This window comes from Anabrus simplex, chromosome 5 (genome assembly GCF_040414725.1).
Source record: "Anabrus simplex isolate iqAnaSimp1 chromosome 5, ASM4041472v1, whole genome shotgun sequence".
NCBI classification, from domain to species: Eukaryota; Metazoa; Arthropoda; class Insecta; order Orthoptera; family Tettigoniidae; genus Anabrus; species Anabrus simplex.
This window is the reverse complement of record NC_090269.1, coordinates 179571865-179597981: the sequence shown is the minus strand read 5'-3', so window position 1 is coordinate 179597981 and position 26117 is coordinate 179571865. Positions and strand designations below refer to the sequence as shown.

The 26117-nt window shown below is 40.3% G+C and overlaps 1 protein-coding gene across 11 annotated transcripts in view; it reads right to left on the bottom strand.

Moving 5' to 3' along the window:
- tou (toutatis) overlaps positions 1–26117 on the bottom strand; it is a 1002029-nt gene that overhangs the window by 622794 nt on the left and 353118 nt on the right. For all 11 annotated transcript variants that reach the window (XM_067147191.2, XM_067147194.2, XM_067147190.2 and 8 more), the window contains one exon: positions 7581–7662. In XM_067147191.2, coding sequence (XP_067003292.2) covers positions 7581–7656 — 76 coding nt within the window. In that variant the 5' untranslated portion in view covers positions 7657–7662. The remainder of the gene's footprint in view (positions 1–7580; positions 7663–26117) is intronic.

Here is a 26117-nt window from a genome sequence, read left to right as displayed (position 1 = left end):
GCTAACTAAATTGGTTTTCGGAGGCGCACCGTTGCCAAAATCTCTCCCGCAGGAGTTCCTTTACGTCCCCATATCTCTACCGACATGAGGCAGGAGAAGTTACACTCCTTCAAATACTATCGGGTCGAGCTGAGATCGAACCCGCTAGCTTGGGCTCAGAAGACTAGCACACTACCGTCCGAGTCACTCAGCCCGACATATTTTATTTCACTGAGAATCTCCGGTAGAGAAATCCTAAACAGCGTAGTGCCCCAGTTCCCAATAAAAAGAAATTAAGACAAATGAATGTCTGATCTGGTCAAACCAGCAAGCAAGCAAGCCAGCCAGCTAGCTCGTTTTACATGACTTGATATCATGATCTGAAGCATGGGACTTCCAGTTTTACGTGGAATCCCTACAAGAGAAGCAAGTCTTTTCATTTCAAACATCCCGCATGCACTAGCTGAGTTCGAATCACCTTGGTGATGATAAGCCAGAGACAATTTCACTCAGATATCACGCTCCAACTGGACCTACTCGAGAAGCTATTTTGGGTCTTATCCACTGAATCTAAAGATATACCTATGAATGTCCAAAGATATACCTAAGAATGTCCAACCATCCATCAATGACATCCACGACTGTGAAACGATGTGCGGATGACCTACTGTAGATTTCGATAAACAGACGTAACGCTAATAATTATACTGTTGTCACACGTCACGTCTTAAGAAGTTTGCGTGTATATCAGGAGGTCGGCCTGGTATTGATTCATGCGCAAAGCATCCGCGCAACCACATATTTCAAAATAAAAACCACCACACAATAATCGGCTGGAAGAATACCTTGAAATGGTCAAACGGAATGCAGACACTGTTTCGCAATGGCATTTTTATTTAAACTCCTGAGCATGGATAAGATCTGAATATTGAAACAGAAATGTAAATCAATCAAACAGTTACCTAAATGAATATGATAACGTATTACCATAACACACAAGACGCGGTTACTGAAACAACGCAGGTCGAATTTCTAAAGTGTACCAGAATAATAGCAATAATTACTGAAATCATGTGAAGAAGACTTGTAGCAAGTCAACGTGTTAACGTACCTTCCTTCCACAGGCAACGTATTCCGCGGCACCAAGATGGGTAACTCGAGACTGGAACAACTGAAATCTAAAATGTATCTTTCATTTCGTGACCCATAACTTGACGACGTATCGGCGAAGAATCTGTATAAGTCACTCCTATTGAAAAATTCTAAAAATAGGGACCAAGAAGGGGTGGCGATCTAAAGAGGTGGGTGGGGTGGCGTGGCGTAGGGTGGGGTGGGGTGGTGTCTCATGGAGGGCCCTGCTGTTAGGCACATAGGGAAGTATGTGGCGGAAAGGGAACAGGTTAGCGTGTTAACCAGGAATTAGGTAAAGGCATATGTTGGGGAAAGTAAAACTGAAGGAGGACGGTACAGAGAAGGTGGTAGGTTTCCACCAGGAATAGGTATCAGCATAGCTGGACATCTGCGGGATTTGTTTATGACAGCGCTGGAGCCGTTTAAGGGACCGGATATTATCAGTGCGAGTGGTGGTGATTATCGTTTTAAGAGGAAGTAGGCAACCATCCTCTACATAACACTAATCAAAGGGGGAAAATGGAAGAGATCCGACAGTTCGAAAAATGAAGATATCGGCCAAAGGAAGACAAAGAGCCACGGAGGCCGTGAAAATGAAAGGCTCCCAAGCCCTCGGAAACTTAATAGCGCCGGGGTCAGAAAAGAACAAGAGTTGACCAAGAGAGGTCGAATAAGATAGATGAAAGTGAGGAGCCTGACACAAGTAAGTGGAAGCAATGCCAGGAGTCAGCTAAGGGCCCCCGTAGTCGCCAACCCACGCTCCAAAGTTCAGAGCCCCTGGGGCCCCCTTTAGTCGCCTCTTACGACAGGCAGGGGATGCCGTGGGTGTTATTCTACCGCCCCCACCCACATGGGGTTATCAGTGAGATCTATGGAGGAGGGATATTGACTGGGGGCGTACCTGCCAACTTTACAAAACAAAAAATCAGGAGATTTTGGTAAGAAAATCAGGAAAAATCAGAAGATAACACTTACGTGAGTGAGATGATTGGTCTCTGATAAGCCTTCCGAAAATAGTGTGAATAAGTCATGCAGTTAGATGCCATTACTTAGCAAATGCATATGTTAATGTATTTAATCACGCGCCCGCGCGATTATGCGAAACGTAATGCTATTTTTATCATGTAAATAAATAAAATTCGCTACAATTGTCTCCAGATGGCTCCTAAAATCTCTAGAAAAGTCACTAGTCGCTATCTTTGAAATTCTATCACTAAATTACGTTTAAAAAGCTCCAAATCTAGCGACTAGTCACTAGAATCGACTAGACTGATGTAAACGAACACGAACATAGCACGCGAGAACGAGAGATTGACAATCGATATACGCGTCGCGTTATACAGCTTTCAATTAACATCCGCACATTCGTGCGCATTTCTCGTATTAATAAACGTCGATATATCATTTGAGAGCGGCCGATAAACGAAGGATTTCCGGTCACTGGCATACAAAACTGAAATGGCGGGATTTGAAAACAAATGTTAGAATTTCACCAAAAAATAAGCTGAAATCAGGAAAAATAATAGAACAATCGGGAGGTGGGAAAAACAGTCGAAAATCGGGAGTCTCCCACCTAAATTGGGAAAATTGGCAGGTATGACTGGAGGGTAATCTCCGATTTAAATGAGACCGTGTAGCGAGTATGTGGGAAACTGGGGCAAGATCTGCAAATCCTAATGGGTGGGTACAAGATAGGGATATGCGCTCAGATGGTCTTCACTCGACCGTAGGGGTACGCAGAAATTATATTTTTTTTAACTAGGTAAATTCAACGGGGTTGACTAGGGAGTGATAATGAGAGTACAGCGAAATGGACGTCAAGTAAGGATGATGATGTCAGTGTTAAACAGTAAAAGTGTTGTAAGGAAAGGATACAGAATTAAATCATCTATATACAGCACATAAAATAAGAGTTTTGTCTGCACATTGCTCAGAATTTTAAAAGAATGGTATTCCTCAAGGTAACTAGAATAAAAGGTAGGCTACTCCGGCGGTTGAAGCTTCCATTGGCTGGAGCGCTATGACGTCACGGGATATGAACGATAGCGAGTAAGGTACACAGTCGCAGTACAGCAAGCCTGTGAGTTCGGGCGCCCTTTCTGATGCCAACGTAAGTTGAGCAGCTAATGAAAATGAAATGAATGATAGTGAATAAAACTGGGTAAGGAGATGGAAGCATCGGTTGTGGCCTACGAATATCGTAGCACTCTGGGAGTGAAAATGACAAACCACAGAAAACCATTCTCAGGACACCCAATGGTCTGGTTCGAACCCACGCGTCTCCCGAATGCAGAGCTTGGCTCTATAGCCGTAGCGCGTTAACTAGAACACGCGGCCACTCCGCTCGATGATCACTCTATCCTTCCAATCCCTTTATATTGAAACTTTAATTCGTATATATTAAGGGATAACTCCAACCCCATAGCGCTACAGCACTAAGAGGTCTTGGCCAACCAAGTAACCGCTATTAAGCCTGAAGGGCCACACATTATGAGATGACGCATGGTCAGCGCGACAAACCCTCTCCGCTGTTATTCTTGGCTTTTCAGATTGGAGGACACTATCTCGCCATCAGATAATTACCCGATTGTTCGCACACAGTCCTCGAATCATCCCCCAGATCCAGCAACTGACCTGGCTGGGAATCGGACTCGGGGCCTCCCGATACGAGGCAGGCTCGCTACTTCTGTCGCTACCAAGCCGGCTACATTAAGGTATATTCATATGAAAATAACGAGCACAACTCTGGTGTAGAGAGTTTCCCACGCTAATGGTTTGAAGTGTCGAGCAGAAAAGGATAACTTCACATGCTAGTTCTTGAACAACAGTTATATGGAATGAATCGAACCACATTCACATAATTTCTTCTATATATAAGACTCTATGCGATATGAAGGGGATTCATTTTTATCTAATCGGCATACTACGTCATTACTAGAGAAAAACTGTAATTTCCAAAGCAGAAACTGAGGAAGACAGAAAGATATAAGATATAATAATATTTTAGGATTAACACTCAGCTATGTGAATAGCCCCGGGTTCGACACTCGGCCAGGTCAGATTTTCTACCTGAATCTGAGGGCTGGTTCGAAGTCCACTCAGCCTACGTGATTACAATTGAGGAGCTATCTGACGGTGAGGTAGCGATTCCGGTGTAGAAAGCCAAGAATAACGGCCAAGGGGATTCGTCGTGCTGATCATACGACGCCTCAATCTGCAGGCGTTTGGGCTGAGGAGCAGACACTTGGTAGGCCATGGCTCTTCGGGGCTGTTGCGCCATGGGGAGGTGGGGAGAGATTCAGCTATGAGAGTAACGTAGCAACTGTCAACCGTTGATATAGTTCTGCAGAAGGCATGGTAACAGCTTACACAACAACTACATCGGATTGCAAATTCCTATGTTAAAACAATACAATCCATTTCTTACAAATCTTGGAAATTACTGGAAAGTAGTGCCATACTCTACTCCTATGGTCTTAAACCTTTTTGAGCCATTGGCTCCCTTGACCAAACAACATTCTTTCCACCGCTCCCATGTGGAAAAAAATTTACTAACGTACAAGAACAAAAACTCGTACACACGAAGTGCAGTATGACCTTTATTAAGTTATAATATTTTTCTATTTGTCTAATACTTTTGAAAACTGAAATAAAAATGAAAGGAAAATTGTTTAAAAACCAGTAAATTGGCAATGTTCTTTGTAAATTGACAAAGCTGTTTTCTTCATCGCTAAAACAGAAAACTCCACGAGGCCCCTGGAGATCATTCACGCCGCCCCAGGGTGCTACGAGGCAGCGGTTAAAAAACCAATGCTCAACCCAACAGCGTCCGCCTCCGTAGCGTAACGATTAGTGTTATTAACTGCCGCCGTCGGGGCCCGGGTTTGATTCCCGGTACTGCCAGAAATTTAAGAATACCACGAGGGCTGATATGTGGTTGAAATGGTACGTGCAGCTCACTTCCAATGGGGGTGTGCCTAGATGTACTACCTCGGAATGAGGACACTTTGCATTTTTTACCCAACAAGTGCCATACTCAACTGTACCCTACATGAGGAAACGTTATGACAAGATTAATTTTCATTTTATTCACTTATTTGCAGTGTACAAGAGAAGACTATTGATAAATTCTTCAATTCCGTAAAATATTACAATGAAGTAGTGCAATTCACTCTTCAGTTATATAGGTGTGTGTGACTACAACATAACTAATTTTAAAGGGCAAAAAGCATTTCGTATCGTACTAGAACATGCCCTCGTGAAAAAAAATATTCTGAAAGCAAAGTGGGCATTCTGAAGGGCGATGATTTTAAGTCATCCCGGGAAGAGCTGTAGCCGGACGGAAAGGAAGGATTCGTCTCAACTTGTCCAAGCTGGGGACAGAAATCAATAGTAGTACTGGCCCGCTGCCTGGTTGGTCCCTGCTTGCTGCACACTAAACGAAAGTTAAGAACGTCCTTTAACACGCGCTCGGCTCCGTCAACACGAAGGACAAAGCTGAATTAACTCCAAAGAACCTACAGGGACAGTTTTTTCGCCTCCCAAGCCGCAGCGGCGCATGAAAGTTGACGTACATTAAAATGTATAACCAGTAGGTGATACGCATTAGCTCAAGTGGCTTTCAAATATCAGCAATGTAGCATGAGGCCTTAAATAACAACAGTAGCGAGAAAGGGACAGGCACGCAATATTCTATTTGTAAGTTGATTCGCTAACGCTCTTTATCAGTAGTGGCTGGTGGTATCTGAAGCTGGGTGTTGCACCAAAATTTTCAGTGTCACATTTTTATAGCTTACAGAAATAACAAGAAACTCTATTATCGTTAAGTAATGAACTACATTCCTGCAATATATCTGGCAACTGCAACCCAGGAAATAAGAGGCTAAATATACACTGTAACTACAGTTACTCTTAATAATAATGTTATTGGCTTTACGTCCCACTAACGACTTTTTACGGTTTACGGAGACGCCGAGCTGCCGGAATTCTTTACATGCCAGTAAATCTACTGACACGAGGCTGACGTATTTTAGCACCTTCAAATGCCACCGGACTGAGCCAGGATCGAACCTGCCACGTCGGCGTCAGAAGGCCAGCGCCTCAATCGACTGAGCCACTCAGTCTGGCACAGTTACTTTTGCTTCACTTGAATTGAAAATTTACCGTCCTGTTTTCATGGAAGCAAGATGTTGGTAATATTGTGTGTGGTCTGGTATGGCGTGGAACAGAAATTACCCAGCAACTTGGCCGTGCAGTTAGGGTCGCGTAGCTGTAAGCTTGCATTCGGGTTTTCCGCGGTTTCCCATTTTACACCAGGCAAATGCTGTGACTGTGCCTAATTAAAGCCACGGTCGCTTCCTTGCAACTCCTACCCCTTTTTTATCTCATCGTCGCGGTAAAACCTATCTGCGTTGGTGCAACGTAAATGACATTTGTAAAATTAAGAAATGGAAACGAATTACCTTTTGCGAGAGGAAAGTAGGAATGAAGTAATCTCCGAAAAGTGGCGCAATCTAACGGAGACATCTGGAGCGATTTCTCGGTAGGGGACTTGCTGGATGCTATACAGGCTTAGACTCGTCTCTGTTGACGTACATTGCGCCGCGCTGTCCGCTAGGGAGTTGCCGTAGAAAAGTAAACCCCCTGAGATTGATTAGAAGCCAGCAGCGTTTGTTGGTCCGTTATGAAGCGATATTACAGCGAACCACCGAAGATGGTTATTGTAACATATTTCTGAATACACGTTAGGTTTATTAAGACGACAAATGAAGTGAAAATTGATTAGGAGTTGTGCAACCCTGCAACAATACCACGCACCGCCCCTGCTCTTTATCACATCATAAACACTGGACAATTAAAATATTAGAAATATTAGAAAGTAAACATTCTATTTTCATTATGTAACATTGTTTGCCCTTCATAAATGACAAGACTACTTATGAAACTAATTTTCTTGTGCATAAGATTCAATGAAGAAAAGTACAATACTTCTTGCCTTTAGAACATAATTTTGCATGAGTGACGACTGTACAACGGATTATACTTCCCTAAAACGGTATGATGAAGCCTTTGTGTAATGAAATGCCTGTTAACTGTTACACTATAAGCAACTGTCTTATAGTATAACTTATTTTGTGTTTATATGGTGCTACAAAGCATGTTCGCTCACGAGAAATTCGAAATTACCATTTCTTCGGGCTTCAGATCTTTAATCTAACTAAAGTGTTTTCCAGCTAATTCACATGATAGTCATTCCTACAGTATTATTCACCTAGAGCTAAAATAGAAAAAAGGAAATAAAACCAAGATGGCTCAAGAAGATGAAAAAAGATCCCCTAGTCCACGAACAAATCCCAAAATTCGCACCTAACATTTCCATATTTTTTAACTATTTTTACTTCCAAAACCGGAAAGAAACTCCTTCCCGCTGCAGTTATAAGAGATCTTCCTTGCACTATCAAGGTACTTACCGAAGAGGCTGGCGGCGTCCAGCAGACTTGCTGCGTCCTTCTCTCCACGCTCCGTTTCGCCGCTCTCCTTGTCCATAGCCACCTAGAAAGAAAACGGCAGTCAGAAACCTCATAATATTTCCAACAAATATCCATTATTTATTTACTTTTTTGGAGTACAGTAGAGAAGGGATCTCTTAACAATGTTAGAAGTTATAAAGATGTTAAAAGTTAACAATATAAACTGTACCGGGAGGTACACCTCTACGCCGCACATTTAAATCTTGCGCCGTAAAGAACGCCTCTACAGGAGAAACAGTGAATTTGAAACTGGACCAACTTATAAATTTTCTCTGATGATGGCACAACTAAAATTCTGTTATTGTGAAGTTTTCAGTACTGTGTGAATTTTAACTCATTTGTGTTTTCCATTCATCAAGAAGTTGGGACATTCTCTCATAGATGTCACTGCTAGAAAACTATGATCATGCACCCTGGTGCGAAGTGAAAGAACCCTTTTGAAGAAATTTTGTATTCATAAGTTTTTTCTTACTAAATTTTGTTCATTCATCTTTGGGTTGGCAATATTTATATTTTCTTCCCGCCTGTTTTGAATTTAGCCAATCAAGAATCTCTGTAATTTATTTTCAACCAATCCGTATTTCTTCTTCGATACTGAGTGTAAACTTTTCATCCACCAATAAAATTGTAAGGGCGTGGCTGTTTTATTCGTGAAAGGTCTCGAACCTTCCCCGAGGGTTTATAAACTGCAGATTTTCCCGTCTCTTGGCCTTTTTTCATCGTCATCTAACTAAGTGTGTGTGTCAAGCAGGGGGAGGGAGAAGCCTCTTTCATCAGGCAACAGTTCTTCAGTAAGGTAATGGCCAATTAACATCTTTATTTCTCTGCCCCGCAGTTTAACCTGAGGGAAAGGTCCGAAACCTTAAATATGTAACTAACTTCTCTAAAATATAAATCTCCTGTCGGCTCATGTAAAATTTCATAAATCTTTAACTGTAAACCGGGGATAGAGAGTGATATACCCTCTCGAGTTCCCCTTCTTCTTGGTTTGAGGTACCGCGTTTGTTTCGACAATGTATTGAAGTTATCTCCATTCGCCCTACCTCAGTAGTTTGGGATTAGCCCCTGTTTCGTTGGTCAAGTACCCTATAGTTGTTGTTTTTTTTTTTTGAGCTCAATCTTTGGCTCTATTCCGGTTGTACTCGGGCCGTTTACTGAACCTGTTCTTTTTCACTAAGGCCCCGTAGGTTGGGTACTAGATACCTCTGTGCAATAAGATGGCTATTTGTAAATAGTGCCTTGTAAGGCCAGTGATTATTAGATTCTCATATTGTAATGCCTGGAATAGGTTTGAGAACTGAGAGCGCGTGAGCTCTTTTTCAAGTGTTGTAAAATTGCCTCAGGGAGGCCTGATATTGCAATTTTGGGAGTAAGTGCTCCAGGTATTAGGGGATTTCTGCCCTTTGGATAAATGTATATTCTTTGTAAAATCGAGCTGGGAACCCAAAAATTGTAAAACTAGGGGCTTGTAACCCAAGAATGTTCCAGTTCGGAAATCTTGGATCTTTCTAAGTCTTGTTTATAATTTGCTATGTCATTGTTATTTCACTAAGTGAAAAGTTGTTAAAGTTTTATTTTTCGAAAAATATAACCTTTTGTTAAAATTTTATATTAACTTTGACTTTGCAGTTAGCCCCATTCATCCCGGCACCTTCTTTCACCTCTGCTGGTCCACGGGTAACCCCGTAACATAAACAATATAACAATGCGACGAATCTAATTTGCAAGACATTTGGAACGAATGAACCTAACAGACTTTCACATCAAATTTACAAATTTCTACAATACAAGGCCATTAGACCAAAGTGGTACAAATTATTAGAGAAAGATCTCACTGAATTAGGATCGCCAAATCTACAAAATCGAAAGGAAATACAAAACATCATTCAAACACGGGGATTTGAGGAACAAGAAAGGAAACCCACACGATCGGCATGGTCGGAGGCCCGGAGACGTGCACAATCACTGAAGATGAAGAACTACTGGGCAAAAATGCAGCCCGAAAAATGTTTATTCCGCGTAGTCCTAGGTGACCCATCCGTGAAGAAGCAGAAGAAACCCATGGCATTACAGCTCTGGCGGGCCTTGGCTTACCAAGCGACCGCTGCTCAATCCGAAGGCTTGCAAATTACGAGGACATGAGTGGTCAGTGCGACGAATCCTCTCTATCGTTATTTTTGCTCTTCTAGATCGGGGCCTCTATCTCACAGCTAGATAGCTCCTGATAGCTCCTGAAATCTCACGTAACCTGATTGGACATCGAAACCACTTAGATCGAGGTAAAATTCCCTAAGCTAACTGGAAATCGAATCCGAGGCCTTCTGGTAAGAGGCAAGCTCGCTAACCCAAGACCGCGGAGCCGGCTAACAATATAAGTATAGGAATCTTAGCACTCGGGGAAAAAATAAAAATTAACAGGTAGTGTCCACAAAAAAAGTGTTCTTTGTATGAAATGACGTCTTGGGAGTCGAGGGTGTGCGCGAGTCGAAATTAACTGAAACAAATAAACGAAATGTATGGCTTTTAGTGTTCGAAATTTAAATATTGAGTTTCTGTTGCTCCCAAAATGTTCTGGAAAGTTCCGTGGAAGTCATTATGGGCTTCTTAGATTCAGAATTCAATGTTCTTTTATCCCGAAACCTCCGTCTGTATGCACTGATGATGATTATGATGATAATGATTGTTGTTTACAGGGGTCTAACAGCTAGGTCACCGAGCTCGATAGCTGTAGTCGCTTAAGTGCGGCCAGTATCACGTATTCGGGAGATAGTAGGTTCGAACCCTACTGTCGGCAGCCCTGAAAATGGTTTTCCGTGGTTTCCCATTTTCACACCAGGCAAATGCTGGGGCTATACCTTAATTAAGGCCACGGCCGCTTCCTTCCCACTCCTAGCCCTTCCCTGTCCCATCGTCGCCATAAGACCTATCTGTGTCGGTGCGACGTAAAGCAACTAGCAAAAAAACAGCTAGGTCATTCTATGGACTGCTGACTCGGACAACAATAGATTGAAAATCTGAATGAATAACAAATATAACAGGTTATTAATCAGCTCGTCAGCTCTAACAAACTAAGGGACTTAGAAGTCCGACAATCAGGTACAAAAACTTGTAATAACCACCAGGCAGTTGCCTTACATAGAAAAGAGCCTTACTGCTCTTGACAGGTACAACATTTTACAAGAGCACAATTTTCTCCAAGAAGGTACACTACGCAGGATTCAGAACTCCGAAATACCATAGTCTTGTCTCGCAGAGGCAATCAGTTTCCTGCTATACAGAAATTACAGTAAAAAACCCATCGGGTGACCTCACTTCAGAGTGTTCATCAATTACTCCACAGTTACAATAACATAAAGCACTGTTCCTGAAGGGAACCAAGACGCAGAAACAGTTACCGAATAAACAGGGGGCATAATTGCCCATACTACACATGGCCTTCATGGAAAAGAAAACGGTTGCACATAACCAACCGTAAACAAAACGCAAGAAGGCGAAACACTTGCACTCCTAATAGAAATTGTTAAAACCCTAAGTGAGCTTATGGCCCAATGATGCAGAGGCTAATCCTATACCACACCCGCGTGACTAAAGGAGAAATGCCAAAACAAGTTTTACGAAATTGGGAGATTTTGAAAACTTCAGTCATTAGTTTTGGCTGCGATCCCCCAGACGGGACTGGCATACTCGAAGATTGGCGGAACGGAGGATTTATACAACAAGGAGCCTGTTTCCTAAAATTGAGCCCATTGTCGGCTTCCATGATAGGAACAATTTCATAAAGGCGGCGACATGCCTGGGCCGAAATTCTGGCTACATGATGTTTAAAAGTCAATCCTCTGTCGAGGGAAACACTCATCAACAATATCAGACCACCGAATCACTTCAAAAAATCAGTGGTTGAGGGTCAAGTGCCTTGCTTTTATAGTACACTATGGGGAAGCTTCCACAATTATTTACTGATAGACAGAATTCCTGTTCACTCCGCGGATTTCAATGGCTAGCGAACATATTTCTAAGTATCTGATAGGTTGATTACAATCGAGGAGGAACCAGTTTAAGTGTTGACAATTTCGGTACATTAAAAAAATCGTCAGAACCAGGTTTACAAACTTCAAAACACTATCAAGTAATTACTAATCGATGGTCTAACCATCTAACGGTAGACGACAATATCTTTGGAAATTTACAAGGCATGGATGGCCTTAGAGAAGGCGTGCAGTTTAAATAGCCAGGGAAAGTGTACCCCTGGTATAATAATAATAATAATAATAATAATAATAATAATAATAATAATAATAATAATAATAATAATAATAATAATAATAATTGTACCGGGAGGTACACCTCAACACTTCAACATCTGATCTGCGGCGACCATCATCACGACTACCCCTCTCATAGTAGCGGGACAGGTGTATCTGAGAGTACTTGGGGGGTCCGGCGGATCTCACCTGGGTATCGGCAGCGGTGGTCGGTCTTGCCGTCAGACTTAATCGGCATATCAAAGACTTCTACAATGGCAAAATACTTCAAATCTTGTTTTTAAATTACATTAAATTTCTAAAACAGACTTTCAGCAAGATATCTTTCATCATTATTTCAACGCGAAAATTTTCTTATTTCAAATTTCTTCTGTGTCACCGCAAGGAAGGACCTTTTGGGTGGGGGGTGCCGGGAGGTACACCTCAACCCCGCAAATTTAAAAGAAGCGCCTCAATGAACTCTATCTATCAAACTAAACTTGAAACCACTAATGCATAACGTTGGGACATTGACCAGAAGATGTCACCACTGAATAACTGAGTTATGTGTTATTTTGAAGTTACCTAAACTGACTGGATTAATTTATTTTGTTTTATTGCAGTTTGCGTCAAGAAGTTTGAACTTTTCTCCATAGACGTCATTACAAAAAAACTGAGGTAATGCACTCTGGTGCAAGGTAGAAGAATTAGTGATTTAAAGAAGTTTTGTGTTCATAGGTTTTCACAACTAAACTGACTTTCATTTATTTCAATGTTGCAAGGTTTGCAACACTTCCTTCTCATTCCGCCAGCTATTGAATCTGGCCAATCAGAAATTTTCTGTAATTATTTTTCAGCCAATAATAGGCTTCTTTTGGATTATCCAATAAAAATGAGAGGGTGTGTCCGGATTTAGTCCAGAGCCTTCTCGAAACATCCCCTCGGGTATATAAGCTGCGGCTTTTCAAGATACCTTGTCTTACTGATCGTCGACTTACTGAGTGTGTGCGTGTGTTAAGACAGGAGACTGGACGCTTCATTCTTTGGCATTCAGAATGGCAGCCCAGGTAATGGCCACCGGTTTTATATCTCTGTAGTTATCTCCGCAGTCTTACCCGAGGGGAAGGTTCTAATTTCTAACTCTGCAACCATCCATTTCTTAAAAATGTAAACTACTACTTGTTAATGTAAAACTTCATAAAGTCTTTAACTATAAATCTGGGATAGAGAGTGCGTTACCCTCTCGAGTTCCCCTTCAATTTATATTGAGGTTACTACGATTTTGTAACTGTTTCTCCTCCTGTAAAGCATTAATAAACCTTCTTTCTAGTCACCTCAGTGGCTTGGGATTAGCCTCTGAATCATCGGGCCGCAAGCCCCAGTAGGGTTTTTAAAACTTGGTTTCAAGGAGCGCAAGTATACGCCTCCATACATTTTGAGTTTGGGCCAGTAACGTTAACCTGTTCTTCTTTTTCACGAAGGCCCGGGAGTATGGGTACTAGATACCCCTGTATTAACTAAATTGTAAGTGATAGATTGTGCCTAGAAAGGCCAGAGATTGTAAGCTTTGTGTGAAGTTACCTTGTGTAGGCTGTATGGATTTGGGAGCTCAGTCTCCTTGGTAAAATTTGGGAGAGCATATTGGCTTTTTGTGATATTTGTGTAATAACGAGTGGCGCCTTTGGAAGGCCTTAAATTGTAACGGTGGGAGCAAGTGCTCTGGATAATTTGGGTTTTGGAGAGATTTCTCTCCTTCCCTATTTAACTAAACGCGACTTTGGCGTCGTTGTTTTAATTTGTAATTTGAAGCTTGCAGCTCAGAACTTGCAAGTTTGGGGCTTGAACCCCAAAGCTGTTAAAATCCCCTGTTCTGGAGTTTTCTATTCTGGTATCAAAATTGTCATTGTATCTGATACATTTGTTTGCCTTCACTAAGTGTAGAATTTTGTTAAGCTTTGAGATCTGCAAAGAAAGATAACCTTTATTTAAAGTTTTAAATTGATTTTTGATATTGTAGTTAGATCCATTCACGCCCACACCTCCTTTCACCTCTCTCTGAACCACGGAAAATCCGTAATAATAATAATAATAATAATCATAATAATAATAATAATAATAATAATAATAATAATAATAATAATAATAATAATAATAATAGTACCGGGAGGTACACCTCAAATCCGCACATTTAAAAGAAGCGCCTTAAGGAATGCCATCTCTCATACTAAACATGAAACAGCTACTGCATGAAGTTGGGACATTAATCAAATGATGTTATTTATAAATAACAGAGTAATGTGTTATTTTGAAGTTGCCTAAACTGATTGGATTTATTTGTTTTGTCTTTGTTTACTTCAAGAAGTTTGAACATTTATGTTCTTACAAAAACTGTTGTCATGCACTCCAGTGCACGGTGGAAGAACTAGTGATTTAAATAAGTTTTGTGTTATTATGTTTTCTCAACTAAATTAACTTTCATTTATTTAGTTATTTCAAGGTTTGCAACACTTCTTTCTCATTACGCCAGTTTTTGAATCTGGCCAATCAGGAATTTTCTGTAATATTTTTCAACCGTTAATAGGCTTCTTGTACCATTTCAATATGGCAATAAAAATGGGAGGGTGTGTCCGGATTTAGTCCAGAACCCTCTCGAACCATCCCCCCGGCTATACAAGCTGCGGATTTTTCAAGTTACCTTGTCCTATTTATCGTCGTTTTACTGAATGTGTGTGTTAAAACAGGAGGCGGGGCGCCTAATTCTTCGCCCGGCAGTTCAACAGCCCAGCTAATGGCCAACAGCCTTATATTTCTGTAGCTACCTCCGCAGACTTACACGAAGGGAAGGTTCTAATTTCTAACTATGTAACTGTTTTCTAAAATGTAAACCCTCTTTCGGCTAATGTAAAATTTCATAAAGACTTAAATTTTAAATCGGGGATAGAGATCGCGTTACCCTCTCGAGTTATCAATTTATCTTCAGGTGACTACGATTTTGTAACTGTTTCACCTTTCTGTAAAGCAATAAATTAACCTTCATTCTAGTCACCTCAATAGCTTGGGATTAGCCTCTGCATCATAGGGCAGCGAGCCCAATTAGGGTTTTATACTTAAGTTTCTAGGAGCACAAGTGTACGCCTCCATACATTTTGTGTTCGGGCCAGTAATTTAACCTGTTCTTTCCACGACGGCCCAGTAGTTCGGGTAATAGCTACCCCTGTGTAAAAATAGTAAGTTTTAAGGTTGGGCCTAGAGAGGCCAGAAATGTGTAAGATTTTTTTGGTGGAATATTGCCTTGAGCGGGCTGTAAGAAATTGGGAGCGCAGTCTCCTTGGTTAAAGTTGGAGAGCATTTAAGCTCTTTTCTGAGATTGCTAATTTTACTGTAATATTGAAGGGTGCCTTTGGAAGGCCGTATTTGTAACCTTTGGAGCAAGTGCTCTTGAAATGGGAGATTCTCTCCTCGTCCAACTAAACGCAACATTTGCGAAGTTGTAAACTTGTAAATTTGGAGCTGGAAGCTCAGCACTTGTAATTTCCAAACTGCTATTTGTACCTGTAACCTCGTCATTTCACCTAGTAAAAAAATTGTTAAGTTTGTGATTTGAAAAGAAATACACCTATAGCCTTAATTTAAAGTTTTAAGTTAATCTTTGATATAGTACATAGACCCATTTAGCCCGCACCTTCTTTCACCTCTCTGCGACCCACAAAAACACTGTAATAATAATAATAATAATAATAATAATAATAATAATAATAATTGAGCCGTGAGTTAAGCCTCCCCGTCTGTTTAAAACTGCCACCGATCTTCTACCACAATGTTATCTGTGCTTTACTGAACGAACTATCGTATTGTAGAAGTTTTATCTCTTGGAACCAGATGCCCTAGCATCAATTCTCTAGCACCTCATAGTGATCAGAAACTAACTACAATCGAGAATATTTTTATGCTGGATACTTAACTCGAGTTCAATTTTTTTGCATTTGTCATGCCTGTGATTAAAATGATCCGCCGATGATATGGTTGATATCAAAATCTTATCAGCCTATCGACATTGAGTTTATTTTATATAATCTAGAACTCTCCAAATGCCCCCTATAAAAGGAGTAAGTTTTCTAGAGACTAATGTCTTGCAGCAGTGGATCATTCATTGTGCTGCGTAAAGGAGAGAAGTCCTGGCAAGAGATTCTGGAGGCGGTTCGGCATGAGAAGGCTACTTCAAAAGGTATGGCAGAGCATTAAATAAGTGGTCTCTCCCCGTGTGAAGATAAGGAAGATTCCCGCGTACCCCTTTAGCATGTAACTGCTACGTCGTTCAGACTTTTTTAAATTTTAATATAGGTTTTTCTCTTGTCAAACATAAATTAAGTGTAGGTTTCTATTGCCAGTCTTCGGACTTTAAAACTACTCCCTTAATGGAACATGTTAAAATGTAAGGAAGCACAAGTAGATACCCTCGTTCCCTTCTTCTAATTTCATTTCGGGACCTGTAGGTCAAAATCTTTTAAATGATTAACTTGAAACGTGAGTTCCCCTCGCCAAGATTTGTAAAGTCTTATGAGCTTACGAGTTCGTAATATTGTAAAGTTTTCTGAGCTTACGAGCTCCTAATATTGTAAGGTTTTCTCAGCTTAGGAGCCCCTGATATTGTAAAGTTTTCTAAGTTTATCTCCTTCCTGAATGTAATTTTACGAGCTTCTCAGATCTTTCGATAAAGAGTTCATTGTATTCCTGTTGTGCTCCAAGTTTAAAATTTTCTAATACAGGACAAGAAAGAGATAAACATTAACCTTGATTATTGTTAGCAATACTTAAAAGTTCGGTTTATGCTTTGTCCAGCCGTTCACCTCACATGCTTCTTTCCCACTGTGGTCCACAAAAACACGGTAATTATTGTAATTATTGTTGTTGCTGTTGTTGTTGTTGTTGTTGTTACCGTGTTTTCGTGGAGGAGAAAGAGGTGAAAGAAGGAGCTGGAAGGAATGGGTCTAGGCCTATTTACTATATCAAAGATTAACTTAAAACTTTAAAATAAAGGTTATATTTCTTTTCAAATCACAAACTTAAACTTTTCACTGAGTGAAATAACAAGGTTACCGGTACAAATAGCAGTTTGGAAATAAAAAGTGCTGAGCTTCCAGCTCCAAATTTACAAGTTTACTACATCGCAAATATTGCGTTAAGTTAGTCATGGAGAGAAATCTCCCAATTCAAGAGCACTTGGCTCCAAAGGTTACAAACACGGCCTTCCCAGGCCCAACTCAATTTTACACAAAACCAGCCATAGTTAACACTCTCTCCAAATTCCACAAAGGAGACTGGCTCCCAATTTCTTACGCAAAAATCTTACAATTTCCGGCCTGTCTAGGCCCAACCTACAAGTTACAATTTTTACACAGGGATATCTATTACCCAAACTACTGGGCCTTCGTGGAAAGAACAGGTTAAATTACTGGCTCGAACACAAAAAGAATGGAGGCGTACACTTGCGCTCCTAGAAAATTAAGTGTAAAACCCTAATTGGGCTCTCGGCCCGATGATGCAGAGACTAATCCCTAGCTACTGAAGTGACTAGAATGAAGGTTAATTTAACGCTTTACATAAAGGATAAGCGGTTACAAAATCGTAGTCACCTCAAACTAAATTGAAGGGGAACTCGAGAGGGTAACGCACTCTCTAACCCCGATTTACAATTACAGTATTTATGAAATTTTACATTAGCCGAAAGAAAGTTTAAATTTTAGAATACCGGCGGTTACATAGTAGAAATTCGAAACTTCCCCTTGGGTAAGTCTGCGGAGGTAGCTACAGAGAGATATGACTGGTGGCCATTACCTTGGCTGTTGAACTGCCAGGCGAAGAATGAGGCACCCCGCCTCCTATCTTAACACACACGCTCAGTAAGACGACGATCAGTAAGACAAGGTAGCCTGAAAGCCGCAGCGTATATACCCGAGGGGACGGTTAGAGAGGGTTCTGGACTAAATCCAGAGACACCCTCTCATGTTATTGGCCGAATTCAAAAGGTACAAGAAACCTATTATTGGCTAAAAAATAATTACAGAAAATTCATGATTGACCAGATTCAAAAACTGGCGGAATGAGAAAGAAGTGTTGCAAACCTTTAAATAACAAAATAAATGAACATTAATTTAGCTGCGAAAACATAAGACCACAAAACTTCTTCAAATCACCAATTATTTTACCTTGCACCAGAGTGCATTACCTCAGTTTCTTTGTAATGACATCCATGGAGAAAAGTTCAAAACTTCCTGAAGTAAACAAACACAAAACAAATAAATCCAGTCAGTTTAGGCAACTTCAAAATAACACATTACTCAATAATCCGATGGTGACATCTTCTCGTCAATGTCCCAACTTCATGCCGTAGCAGTTTCACGTTTTGTTAGAGAGATAGCGTTCCTTAATGCGTTTTTTTAAATGTGCGGAGTTGAGGTGTACCACCCGGTAAAATAATAATAATAATAATAATAATAATAATAATAATAATAATAATAATAATAATAATAATAATAATAATAATAATAATTTGTTACGGAGCTACCCGTGGACCAGCAGAGGTGAAAGAAGGTGCCGGGATGAATGGGTCTAACTACAAAGTCAAAGTTAATTTAAAATTTTAACAAAGGTTATATTTTCGAAAAACAACAAAACTTTAACTACTTTTCACTTAGTGAGATAACAATGACATAGCAATTTAGAAACAAGACTTAGAAAGATCCAAGATTACAGAACTTTAACATTCTTGGGTTACAAGCCCCTAGTATTACAATTTTGAGTTCCCAGCTCAAATTTTACAGACGAGCCCAAATTTGTTCAAAGGGCAGAAAGGCCCTAATACCTGGAGCACTTGCTAACAACTTCAAATATCAAGCCTCCCAGAGGCACTTTTACAACACTTGAAAAGAGCCGACACGCTCTCAGTTTTTCAAGCCTATTCAAGTCAATATCAGAAAACTTACAATTACTTGCCACCAAGGCACAACTTACAAAAATGAAACAGGGGTATCTAGTACCCAACCTACTGGGCCTTCTTGGAACACGAATAATGGTTTAAAAATGGCCCTACATACAAATAGAATGGAGGCGAGTACTTCTCCTAGAACAGATTTCTTAAAACCTAAGGGGCACTAGGCCGATGACACAGGGGCAATTCCCAAACTACTAAGGTGACTCGTATAAGAAAAAAGTTAAGACTTTACGGAAGGAAGAAAACCAGTTACAAAACACAGCCACCTCAAACCATCAAGAAGGGGAGCTCGAGAGGGTGCATCACTCTCTATACCCAATTTACAGTTAAAGATTTATGAAATTATTACATGAGCCGAAAAGAGATTTACATTTTAAAGAAGTTGGTTACATAGTTAAAGTTTGGAACCTTTCCCTCGGGTTAAAATGCGGAGCTAGTAAAAAGTGAAAATGTTAAGTGGCCATACCTTGTCGGAGTACTGCTGCCTGATGAAAGAGGCACCTCCCGCCTCCTGCTTGACACACACACACTTAATTAGATGTTGATCAAATGGCCAAGAGGCGTGAAAATCCGCAGTTTATAAACCCTCGGGGAAAGTTCGAGACTTTTCATGAATAATCAAGACACACCCACAGAATTTTATTGTTCAAATTTAAAAGTGGCCCTCAGAATCGAAGAAGAAATACAGGATTGGTTGGAAATTAATTACAAAAATTAGGTATTGGCTGGATTCAAAACTGGCGGAAAGAAATGATGATGATGATGATGAAATGAAATGTATGGCTTTTAGTGCCGGGATATCCCAGGACGGGTTCGGCTCGCCAGGTGCAGGTCTTTCTATTCGACATCCGTAGGTGACCTGCGCGTCGTGATGAGGATGAAATGATGATGAAGACAACACATACACCCAGCCCTCGTGCCATTGGAATTAACCAATTAAGGTTAAAATCCCCGACCCGGCCGGGAATCGAACCCGGGACCCTCTGAACCGAAGGCCAGTACGCTGACCGTTCAGCCAACGAGTCGGACATGATGATGATGATGATGCTTGTTGTTTAAAAGGGCCTAACATCGAGGTCATCGGCCCCTAATGGTACAAAATAAAATAAAAAATTCAAATTCATCCACTGACTAAAATAAAATACAAAATGTCATGAAGAATGAATGGATGGACAGGAACCCTACAAGAAAACAAACAAAAACAGTGGATCAGACTAAAAAAGAAGGTAGTTAATTATAGAGTATTACTGACCAAGAGACCATTTATAAAGCACAATGATGCTCGATGTCTGAAGGGGTGCTAAATTCACGTCTAAGGCCCCACAGAATGGTACATGTCGCGAGTAAAGTAGAACCATGGTATTTGTCATTTTGAGGTACTGATCAAAAGTAGCCAAGACTCACGGTGGTCCACACAAGATGGTACTACTCACAAGTATTGCAATTCGTACAGGGAACGCAGACCTATGGTGTTTCTCACACAATGGCGCCACTCATAGCCAACGCAAAACGGTAAGGTTCCTCACCTAGGTGTACTAGTCACGGGCGCCGGTATCCCCGTGGTGTTCCTCACATAGTGGGTACCAATCACAGACAACGCTGATCCACGGTGCCGCTCATATAGCGGTACAACTCACAGGCTACGCCCAGACCCGCGGTGTTGCTAACATGGGTACAACGCACGGGTACTGGAATCCACCAGGCCAGGGTTTTTACTGCAACTAATCACAAACCTATTTCGTACCAATTTAGTGATACTACTCGCAAGTACATGCAACCCATGGTGTTCCCCGCATAATGGTACGAATCAAGAGTAGTTTCATGGTTCTAATTCAATCATCCCTTGGTCGCCCCTTGTAGTCGCCTCTTACGACAGGCAGGGGATACCGCGGGTGTATTCTACATGTGCGTCCCCCACCCGCAGGGGGTGGCGGAAAGAAAAGATAAATATTGCCAACCCAAAAATAAATGAACATCAATTAGTAAAAAAAACTTATGAATACAAAACTTCTTCAAAAAAGTTATTTCACCTCGCACCAGGGTACATGATCATAGTTTTCTAGCAGTGACATCTATGACAGAATGTCCAAACTTCTTGATGAACGGAAAACAAAACAAGTTGAAATTCACACAGTACTGGAAACTTCACAATAACAACATTACGTTGAATTACAGTAGTGACATCATCTGAGAAAAAGTAAGTAGGTCTAGTTTTCAAGTTCACTTTTTCTCCTGTAGAGGAGTTCTTTTAGACGCAAGATTTAAATGTGCGGCGTAGAAGTGTACCTCCCGGCAAAATAATAATAATAATAATAATAATAATAATAATAATAATAATAATAATAATAATAATAATAATTGTACCGGGCAGTACACCTCCACGCCGCTAATTTAAAATGTGCGCCAATTGAAACTCCTCTGCGGGAGGAAGTCTGAACTTTATCTATGGTATTAATTTTCTACTTTCTCAGAAGATGTCACTACCTGGAAATTTTGGAGTTTTTGAACTGTGTCATTTTCGACGTATTTTTGTTTTGCTTGTAGTAAGAAGTGTGAACTTTCTCTTCTAGAGGACACTACTGAAGATCAACAATAGTGCACCCTAGTGCGGAGTGAAAGAACTGTTCTTTTGGAGAAAATTTAATTTCAAAAGTTTGTTCTTTGCTAAATTTCTTTCAGTCATTGTTTAAGTTGGCAATATTAACCCTTTCTTTCCCCTTGTTTTGTATTTAGCCAATCCCGAATTTCTTGAATTAATTTTCCACCAATTATGTGTTTCTTCTTCATATTGTGTAGGGGTTTCCTTGGTTAGCCAATAAAGTTTTTGTGGGAGGGTGTTCTCATTCCCCTAACGCCTCGAACTTTCCGCGAGAGTATATAAACTGCTGAGTTTAGGGTCTCCGGGCCACTTCTGTTCCATCTTTCAGTGTGTAAAGTACATAGCAGGGGGCGGGAAGCGCCTCTTTCGTCGGCAGCGGTCAACAACAAGGTAATGGCCGATTAATAACTTCTTTCTTTGCTAGCTCAGCAGTTTAACTCTCGGGACGGGTCCGAAGTTTTTCCATAATGTAACCTTCCTTAAAATGTATCTATTCTATCTTTAAACTGCATATCGGGATAGAGAGTGCTTAACCCTCTCGAGCTCCCAATCATAATGTTTTGAGGTGAACTTATTTTTCTCAACCTATTCTTCGTTAACGTAAAGTAAAATTGTTCTTTTCTAAAGTCACCTCTGTAGTATGGGATTAGCCCTTGCATTAGTGGCCTAGAGCCAGATTAGGTTTTAAAAACAAATGCATTAGGAGTGCAGATCGCCTCCTCTCTAATTGTTATTTTAGAGGTCATGTAATTACCCTTTTTCATTTAATAGACCTCAGTAGGTTGGGTATGTTACCCCTGTGTCTATGTCCTGAGAGGACAACTTGAAGGTGGAGTTTGGTGTGGCCTTTGAGAGGCTTAAAGTTTGAGAGCGTGTGGCTCTTTCTTGAAAATTAAGTGTTGTATGCCTCGAGGAGGCTTTTCTGTGTAATTTGGAACAGGTGCTCTGGAACATGAATGGGGTTTTCGGCCCCTCTGGTAAAACTTATTTTGGAGTAAAGTTGGGCTAATTGCCCTAGAAGTGTGAATTCGGGGCTCGAAGCCCAAATACTGTAAATACTGTAATTGCACCTTTTGTTGCCTTGCTACTCTGTACCTGCCGTAATTGTTATTTCTTAATTTTGAAAAGAAAATATAACCTTGTTAAATTTTAAATTAATTTTACTTTCGTAGCTTGAGACCTGTTCACCACCCCGCACCTTCTTTCACCTCTAACTACCACAAAAACACGGTAACAATAATAATAATAATAATAATAATAATAATAATAATAATAATAATAATAATAAAAACAACAACAAAGGACATCAAAAACGCAAACATAAGTTCAACAGACATTCTACAAAGAGACATATTATTTGAACACAAAGTAAACAACTGGGAAGTTACATCAGAGCAACCACAACAAAAACAGTACAGGCCGAAGTGGTCGGCAGAACGTAAACAAGCCTTCTCGGAAAGAACGAAAAACCTATTGGAAAAACAAGAAGAACCCACAAGGAAATGAATGAGTCATTTACTTAACGTTTTCCAATATTGGGAGAATTTAATAATAATAATAACTGTTACCGTGGTTGGTGGATCAGCAGAGGTGAAAGAAGGTGTCGGGATGAATGGGTCTAACTACCAAATCAAAGTTAATTTAAAGCTTTAACAAGGTTATATTTTCTGAGTTTTAACAATCAATAACAACAAAATTTAACAGGATCCAAAAATTTTAACTCTCTTGGGCTACAAGCCCCTAGTTTTACAATTTCGAGCTCCTAGCTCAACACCCAAAAATGTTCAAAGGCAGAAAACCGCTAATAACATGGAGCACTTGCTCCCATTTTACAATGTCAAGCCTCCCAGAGGCATTCCAACAACACTAGAAAGAGCTGACACGCTCTCAGTTTTTCAAGCCTATTCAAGGCAATACCAGACTTTACAATTAATTGCCATCAAGGCACAACTTACAAAAATGAAACAGGGGTATCTCGCACCCGGCCTGCAGGGCCTTCGTGTAGAAAAATAACAGGTAAATAAATGGCCCGAAAACAAAATGAAAGGAGGCGAACACTTGCACTCCTCTATGTAACTTATTAAAACCTCAAAGGCACTAGGCCGATGAAACAGGGGCTATTCTCAAACTATGGAGGTGACTCGTATAAGAATTATTTAAGACATGAAGGAAGAGAAGAAAATCAGTTACCAAAACGTAGTCACCTCAAACCAAAATGAAGGGGGGCTCGAGAGGGTAAATCACTCGATATCCCCGAATTACAGTTACAGATTTAATAAAGTTTTCACATAAGCCGGCAGAAAATTACATGTTTAGAAAGATATGTTACATGGTAAAGCTTTTGGACCTTTCCAGCGGGATAAACTGCTGAGCTAGCAAGAAATAAAGACGTCACATGGCCATTACCTTGCTGAAGACCTGCTGCCTGATGAAAGAGGCACCACCCGCCTCCTGCTTCACATCCACACACTTAGATAGCTGTTGATCAAATGGCCAAGAGCCGTGAAAATCTGCAGTTTATAAACCCTCGGGGAAAGTTTGAGACCTTTCATGAATAATCAAGCCACACCCTCTCACTTTTATTGGTAGATGAGAAGTTACACACAAAATCGAAGAAAAAACCTGTGATAGGCTGAAAATTAATTACAGAAATTAGGGATTGGCTGAATTCAAAACTGGCGGAAAGAAAAGGCCAATATTGCCAATCCAAAAATGAATGAACATAATTTAGTAAAGGACAAACTTATGAATACAAAATTTCTTCAAAAAAGTTCCTTAACTTCGCACCAGAGTGCATGATCATAGTTTTTTAGCAGAGACATCTATGAGAGAATGTCTACACTTCTTGAAGAACAGAAAACAAAACAAGTTGAAATCCACACAGTACTGGCAACTTCATAATCACAAAATTAAGGTAGTGACATCTTCTGAGCAAAAGTTTAAGGAGGTCTAGTTTCAAGTTCAGTGTTTCTCCTATAGAGGAAATCTTATTGCCGCAAGATTTAAATGTGCGGCGTAGAGGTGTACCTCCCGGTATAATAATAATAATAATAATAATAATAATAATAATAATAATAATAATAATAATAATAATAATAATAATAATAATAATAATAATAATAATAATAATAATTGTTACGGGGATACCGTGGAACAGCAGAGGTAAAAGAAGGTGCGGGCTGGAATGGGTCTAACTACCAAGCAGAGATATTGATTAACATTGAATTAAAGGTTATATTTTCAAAAATAGCAAAACTTAACAATTTTGACATAGAATTTGAACATATAACGAATAACAACAAGTTAACAAATCAGGTACAAGACCAGGAAAGCCAAGATTTAGAGACACTTTAACGATCTGCGCTTCAAGCCCCACTTTTTACAATTCCTGAGCTCTCAGCACAGAACCACATATTTATCAAAGGGCAGAAAACCCCTAATAACCTGGAGTATTTGCTCCCACCTAGCACTGTCAGGCCACCTAGAGGCACATATCCAAATACAAGAAAGAGCTGACCCGCTCTCAATTTTTCAAACCTATCAAAGGCCACAACGGACTTTACTATTAACTGCCCTCAAGGCACACTTACAAAGAAACAGGGGTATCTTGTACCCAACCTAATGGGCCTTAGTAGAAAAATAATAGGTTAAGTTAATGGCCCGCAACACCAAGTAGAATGGAGGCGTGTACTTGCACTCCTACATGAAATCTTTTAGAACCTAAGAGGCACTAGGCCGATGAACCAGGGGCTATTCCCAAACTATGGAGGTGACTCGCATAAGAAAATTTAATACATTAAGGAAGAAAAAGTTACCAAAACGTAGTCACCTCAAGGCAAAAATGAAGGGGAGCTCGAGAGGGTTAAGCACTCTCTATCCCCGATTTACAGTTAAAGAAATATGAAGTTTTACAAAAGTGCCGGCAATTTACATATTTGAAGATAGGTTACATAATAACGGTTTCGGACCTTTCCCGCGGGTTAAACTGCTGAGCTAGCAAGAAATAAGGATGGTTAATTGGCCATTACCTTGTTGAAGAGGTGCTGCCGGATGAAAGAGGCGCTTCCCGCCTCCTGCTACACTTCCATACACTAGGCTATATGTTATTCGAGTGGCAGAGAGACAGGAAAATCAGCAGTTTTTATACTCTCGGGGAAGATTCGAGACCTTTCAAGATTAATTAAGACACACCCACAGTCGAAGGACACGATTGGTCAAAAATTACAGAAATTCTGGATTGGCTCAATTCAAAACTGGCGGAAGGAAAAGATTATTACTGCCAACCCACAAACGAAAAAACGAAATTTAGTAAAGATAAAACTTATGAATACAAAATTTCTTCAAATAAAGTTCTTCCACTTCGCACCAAGGTGCATGGTCATAGTTTTTTGTAGAGACATCTATGAGAGACTGTCCACACTTCTTGATCAATAGAAAACAAAACAAGTTGAACTCCACACAGTACTGACAACTTCGTAATTACAAAATTTACGGTAGTGACATCTTCTGAGAAAACTTATGAGTTGATACAGTTGTTAAAGTTCAGAGTTTCTCCTGTAGAGGAGTACTTTAAGGCGGAAAATTTAAATGTGCGGCGTAGAGGTGTACCAGCCGGTACAATAATAATAATTGTTACGGGGATACCC